The sequence below is a fragment of the Hipposideros armiger genome, unplaced genomic scaffold, assembly GCF_001890085.2.
Source record: "Hipposideros armiger isolate ML-2016 unplaced genomic scaffold, ASM189008v1 scaffold_1237, whole genome shotgun sequence".
Taxonomy (NCBI): domain Eukaryota; kingdom Metazoa; phylum Chordata; class Mammalia; order Chiroptera; family Hipposideridae; genus Hipposideros; species Hipposideros armiger.
This window is the reverse complement of record NW_017732587.1, coordinates 242916-249579: the sequence shown is the minus strand read 5'-3', so window position 1 is coordinate 249579 and position 6664 is coordinate 242916. Positions and strand designations below refer to the sequence as shown.

The following is a 6664-nucleotide window of genomic DNA, read 5'->3' as shown; positions in this document are numbered from 1 at the left end:
AGCTATGTTCTTTGTAAACACATACCTAGTTGAACAGCCAAGTGGAGGAGGAGGACTCTTAAACATTCTCTGCCTCCAAATACCCCAGGCCGTGGCACTAGGAACAGTAATTCTACCTCTCCTCCAGGCAAACCCCTGTTTAGTGTGTAAGCAATTTTCAGAGTCTTCTGTAAAAACCCAAAGGCAATCTGAAGGGTGTAGGATATGGTTTGGATGATTTCCTCGTTCTCTTATAACATAGCAGTTTCATATTGCTTATCCTGTAAAACTGCTTTAAACATTACAATTCCTTATAAAGTTGTAAAGTCAGGATTTCAGGATTGGGTCACAAGCTTCAAAATGATCATCAATCTTAAACATCTTCATTTCTTTTGGTGAGGCAGTTGACATGTATAGACGTTACATCTTTGTTTTTGTTTGTTTCTTCATATTACACCATTCATCAGTGGTAGAGCCGTGACTAGAAATAAACTTTCTGAATTACTTTGGTAAATGACACATAAATCGACCATTTTGAGGATAAAATAATGGGAAATGCTGTCTGTAGGTATAGTTGTTAGTGCATAGCAGCGTGTACTAAAGACGGGGTGATGGAACTTCTGCCCTGCTCAGTGGTCTTCAATAGAACTTAGACTGATAAAAAATGTTTGCTAGGAAAAATATTTTATCACTGACAATTTTGAAATTGTGGGCACAGTATTGTTAAAAGACAAAACACCCCAATGTGGATGACTCCCAGTGTAGTTGGTATGCCTCAGGTAAACAGTCAATTATTCATGTCCATTTATGTTCCAAGACAATATAGCAGCCTATGTGCTGCTAACTATTAGATGAGATTTAGGCCGGAAGAACTGCGAAGATGGGATGGAAATAGGGGTTGAGCAAGGACTCTGTCTCTGTCATATAATGATTTTCTTTCCCTAGAGATGTTCAACTTTACTTTTTGGATTAGGTATTCTAAGAATATCCAAATCTGACATTGTGAGAATACACATCTGTTTTTTTTACAAGCTTATCATCTTACTTCTCTTAGCACTATGCCAATTGTGCTCTTGGAATAGGACAGATGAATATTTTTTCTTTTCTTTAGTTCTTTCTTTTAAAAAAAAAAACCTGGCCTCTATTGATTTATTTAATGTTTGTTACTTTGGATACAAAAGCAGAGCTGCTCAAGTCAAATGATTCAGTTTGGCAGAATACTCACTATTCTAGCAAATAAACTGCCCCCAACAAAAATCCATTCTGAGGCTTACAGAGGTTCAACTTCTGTACCAACAGAAATGCGAGCCTAGCTACGAGTACACAGAGAAGGCTGATTGGCAGGTTCAGGGTGAACAGGATAAATAAAAGGCAGCAGCAGGACATCTGAGAAAGTCAATGATATTATCCAACAAGAAACAAACCTCGGTGGTTCCCGGTCAGTGTATTTTCACAATGAGTGGCTGCCCATTTTTAGGGAACAACATTGGGTAAGTATTTGCCTTGATTCTAAGTATGGTTATACTGTTAGAAATACCAAGTGTGAATAATTTCTGAATTTCAAGAACATTGAAAATTGTCACCCTTATTCCCTTGTTTAATCTAGTTTTAAAAAAATTAGCAATAAGATCATTTTAACCACTCCTATTATTAGTTACTGTACTTTCTCAAGATCTATTAATTTTTTCTCCTCACTTATTGAATTTGCAGACATGCTTTTAGAAAACTATCTTCAGAAGGCAGTGAAGAAGACAAATCACAAACTGGTGTGAATAAAGCCAGCAGAGGAGGGCTTATCTACGGGAACTACCTTCATGTAAGTGGCTGAGGATCTCACAGTGTTTAGATTCCATTGTTGGGCACTAAGTTCTAAGTGACATTTTCATGTTTTTTTGTTTGTTTGTTTTTTTAGCTGAGCCATCCTGCCACCTGTTGGCAGCTCAGTGGCTGCTCAGCTTGGGCAGGCACTCAAACCATGTTGTTTTGTTTTGGCTTCTCAGTCATCAAATAGTTTTCTAATGATATTCCTTCTTATGCTTTAAGTTTTTTCAACTTTTGTTAGAACAATTAAAGGGACTCATATGAAAATGAATCTCTTCAACAGAGGTTCAGTAAAAGCAGAGAATGCAGAATCCGGGCAGAGGATAATAAATATAATGAGATTATTGTAGATAACTGGCAGGCATTTACATTGTACAAATAAAATATGGTCACTACATCCCAGCCTAGATAATTACAAATAGTTCTAGAATAAGTTCTCATTTAAATCCCTTATCATAAAGCGGAAATGTTAAAGGCACATGTGTTCTTGAAATCATTAATAAAGATGGATTATAGAAATGAGGTATTTGGAGAGTATTCTGGGGTAAGTTTCAGCCTGTTTGTCTTCTATATTTTTAAAAAGTGAAATGATGAGAGCCCTTGATGCCTTCATCAATGGGTTTCTGAGGATCAGCTGATAAAGAATGTTAAAATCTTAGAATAGGCTCTTTAGGGGAAGAGCAGAATGGAAGATAGACAGTCAGTCAGCTAAGTGAGTTATGAAGCTTTTATCATACTCATTTAAAAATATAGAAGAAATATGACTCCTCAATGAGTGCAATAGTGTTTGTTGTGATAGAATCCTACCAAATATAAATTTTTTTTGGAAAAAATAAAAACCATAGATTCAACTCATTCTTTATGGCCAGACTCATTAATTGTTTAATAGAAAATAGAATGGATTCTGAGAATTTGGAATTTTTTATTAGTATTGTATTCTACTTCTTATTAAAGTTGATAAAAACTGTTTTGCAATTTCAGAATCAGTTATTAAAAATAGTTTTATTGAGCTATAATTGACATATAACACTGTGCAAGTTTAAAGTGTACAACGTGTTGATATGATGGATTTATATATTGCTATGTGATTACCACTGTAGCCTTAGCTAACACGTCTATCACGTCCTATAATTGCCATTTCTTTTCTTGTAGTGAGAACATTTAAGATCTACTCTTTTAGCAGCTTTCAAGTACTTAATACAGTGTTATTAATTGTAATCACTATGCTGGGCATTAGATCCCCAGAACTTAATTATCTTAAAAGTGGACATTTGTACAAAGTCAGCCTTTCTATTTTCTTGTTTAAAGTTGGAAAAAATTTTGAACGCACAGGAGCTTCAAAGTGAAATGAAAGGAAAGAAAATCCACGATGAGCATCTTTTCATTATAACTCATCAAGGTAAGTTGCACAAAAGGTCGGACAATAGCTAGCTATTCCACGGGCGTTTTCCATCAACAATGAGGAAAGCTACCATTCTTTTAACTATAAGATGGTGAAAGATCAAGGAATCACCTTCGTCAGAAATGCTCTAAAATATTTTGCTGCCAGATAAATTCTCATAGGACATTCTTCTAGGATGTTTAAGTCTTTATGTTACCACACTGCTAATTGGATCAGGTTAAACTTAAGCTTTGTGCTAAATCCAAGGGACATTTTTCTCTCTTGGAATTCACAAAGAATTTGCAAGCTAAGATGTTACTATTTTTCAATTGAAAGATTAAAAAACTACTTTCAAGAAACAGATCACCCAAATTTATTGTGCCTTTACATAATCACATATAAACCTGGTACTAAACAGAAACAAATTTTGTCTAAAATGTGTGTTTATCCTCTTCAGACTTAAAATCTCTGGGCAGTGTTTTTCATGTAGGAGTTTATGACTTCACAGTTTAGACAGTCCCTGAGCTCTTTGAAATTGTGTGCCAAGTTTCATGAATATTTGTCTTAAAGAGGTCTGTGACTTTAAAATATTAAGATTTACTCTAAGATTAGCGGTGTCATAATTCTGTGTATACTCTGGTTGACCAGGGCCCAATGACCCACACTCATGATTGCCCCTATACTAGACATGTTTTCTTTCCCTGCCAATTCTTTATGTGTTTCCTCAAATGATTGTGTGCTTCACTGACTGGTAAAACAATCAACTCCTTTGAGTAAACAAATTAAAGATGGAAAATAACTGGCTTACTGTGTTCCATGTCCTGTTTTTATGTTTACGTTTGTATTGATGGCTTGTACAAGACAAAATCAACAGGGGAGAGATTATGGCAGGATAGCACAAATTTGGAATCAGAAAATCGTTTAGAATCCCAGCTCTACCATTATAAATCGTGGAATCTTGGTCAGCTTTCTTGACCAGTAATTCTCTCTACTTCCTCTTGTGTAAAATGGAGAGAGATATTGTATCTTCCCATTCACAGAGTTCTTGAGAGGATGAAATGAGGTAATGTGCATTAAGCACTTAGTTCAAGCACATAATAAGCATATAACTAGTGGCAGCTATCATCATTTGATAGGGAAACTTTCCTTCCATCCTTCAGTTACAGCACATAACTGAAGTGGGTCATGGGACTAGCCACACAAAGCTAAACCTGAAAAATAGAAACACAATTTGATCAAGAAATATCTGATTTGCTCTTTGTCTAAATAAGAAAATTCAATCTATGCAAATTTCTTTAAATGTAATTTAAAATATAATTTGATCTCCCTACTTAGTCCACAAACATAGCCTTTATCCATACAATAGCACCAAATAGAATGCATTAGACATCTCTAAGATTATTGATTTTCTATGCTCATCTAGTGACTACATTGGGTATTTAATTCATTTATTCATAAAATAATCACCCAGTGTTTTATCTCATGTCAACACTGTGCTAGGTACTGAGGGAAATAAATGAATATGACAAAGTTTTAGATTTAGACTGTTGATAAGTTTGTCCTTCCCATAATATACTAAGCCCCTATAAACCAAAACTCTGTGAATTGTATTAGGTTAGTAAATATTGATGGTTCAGTTTATAGATAAAGCTGAGTATCACTTCTACTTCTTCATATACCTCCAGCTTCCCATGGGAAGTTAGAATTAGATTATGTGCTATATCCTAAAAGAGCTGAATGATATATTTTTTGAGAGCAATCAGTGTAGTAATAACAAATATAAAGCATGTAGATAATACGCCTGGCATATTAAAACATTCAATGACAGGAGGTGATTATAAGTTGACCACTAATATTTGGTTATAGCATAAAAATAGGACTATATTGATATTTATTATTAAATTACATTTGTATTTCTTTCAATGTGTTCAGCAAGACTTTCATGCAATTATGGTCAAAGAGGCTCCCAAAACTTTACAACTGACCATGGTTTTTCTCACTGCAGCTTATGAACTCTGGTTTAAGCAAATTCTCTGGGAATTAGATTCCGTTCGAGAGATCTTTCAGAATGGCCATGTGAGTTATTATGTCACAATATGGGTTTCATATTCTTTTTGGAAAATGTAGAAAATAGAATTAATGAGAAAAATTTAACACGAAATGGTGGAATTATTACTTAATGAAATAAAAAAAGTTTAATGGACAAGAGTTTAGTCATATTTTCCCAGTGCCATTTGCTATTTTAGAGCTACATATTGCTTTAAGGTTCCTTTCATATTTCAGTTTCAAGTCCCTTGTTTAGAACGCAGTGATTTTTTTGCTCTTAAGAAAAGTTGTTCTAGATGATGGTAGGATGCCAGAATAGCTCATGTAGAGCCTTTAATTAATAGGTACCAGAATTGCATTTCTAAGGAATATTTGCTGTGGGAAGATAGGAACAATAATGAAGAAAGGGTAGCAGGAGGAGAAGGAGGAGGAAGAAAAAGAGAAGAGAGTCCAGGAGGAGGGGAGAACAAGGAAGCAAAGGACAGAAAGGATTTGAGTAGGAGGAGAACAGGGCAGAACTCCAGGTGATGGCCGACACCTGAGCTGCATTTTCTCACTTCCCATCCTGCTTCCTGCTCTGACACACCTTCCAGAGACAGCACAAGAGATGACATTAGGTCTTGTACCTCTGAGCCCTTGGGCTCCAGGAGGGGCTAGGAAAAAAAGAACCTTTATGCACGGACAATATTCTTCTGTATATGTGAATACAATTCCCTTTAATGTCAATGGCAGTTTTGTCCCTTAGTAAAGAGCAGATTTATTCGGGTGTTGTTTAATCCTCACCCAGAAGTTTCCATGTTACCTTGACCTTTATTCCTGGAAGCAAACTCAGAGAGAAATTTACTTTGAAAACAGTGGGTATTGTGTTCCAGAATTCACTTTTATCTTGCTTCCATGTAATAGTCTATTTTTAAAGGAAGAAAAATAATTCTGATTTTGCATGCATTCCTTGAACACAATTCATAGCTGCCTTTCGTTTCATATAGACTTATGGCAAGTTTCAGCTCCATTTTTTTTAATAGAGATAAAACTAATAGGAATGCATTTTTATTTATTTATTATTATTTTTTTTTATTGGAGAATTGGGGGATAGGAACAGCACTGGGGAATTGGGGGAAGGGGAACAGACAAGTTGCTGTCCTTTTGTTCTTCAGTCTAGTTGTGGAGGACGTTGCTTCACTGGCCCAAGTTGGCACCATCATTGCGCTCTTCCCGGGCGAGGCAGATCAGTCGCCGGCTTCTGGACGGCCGCTCACGGCGGCTGCTGGCTACACACGGTAGCCCATGGCAACCCACTGCCACAGGGGCTGCAGCCTACGCCATCGCCGGCGACTCACAGCAGCCCAGCTCCAGGTTGAGCTGTTGTTCAGCATCTTAGCTGTGGAGGGCAGTGTCACTGGCCCTCATATGTGGGATCCGAACCGGGGCTCTCTGGCA

The 6664-nt window shown here is 36.4% G+C and overlaps 1 protein-coding gene across 1 annotated transcript in view; it reads left to right on the top strand.

The window, feature by feature from the left end:
• The first annotated feature begins 1190 nt into the window (after positions 1–1190).
• TDO2 (tryptophan 2,3-dioxygenase) overlaps positions 1191–6664 on the top strand; it is a 17752-nt gene continuing 12278 nt past the window's right edge. The window contains exons 1-4 of the mRNA XM_019633070.1: positions 1191–1469; positions 1690–1795; positions 3109–3199; positions 5187–5257. Of these exons, the coding sequence (XP_019488615.1) occupies positions 1378–1469; positions 1690–1795; positions 3109–3199; positions 5187–5257 (360 nt within the window). The 5' untranslated portion in view covers positions 1191–1377. The remainder of the gene's footprint in view (positions 1470–1689; positions 1796–3108; positions 3200–5186; positions 5258–6664) is intronic.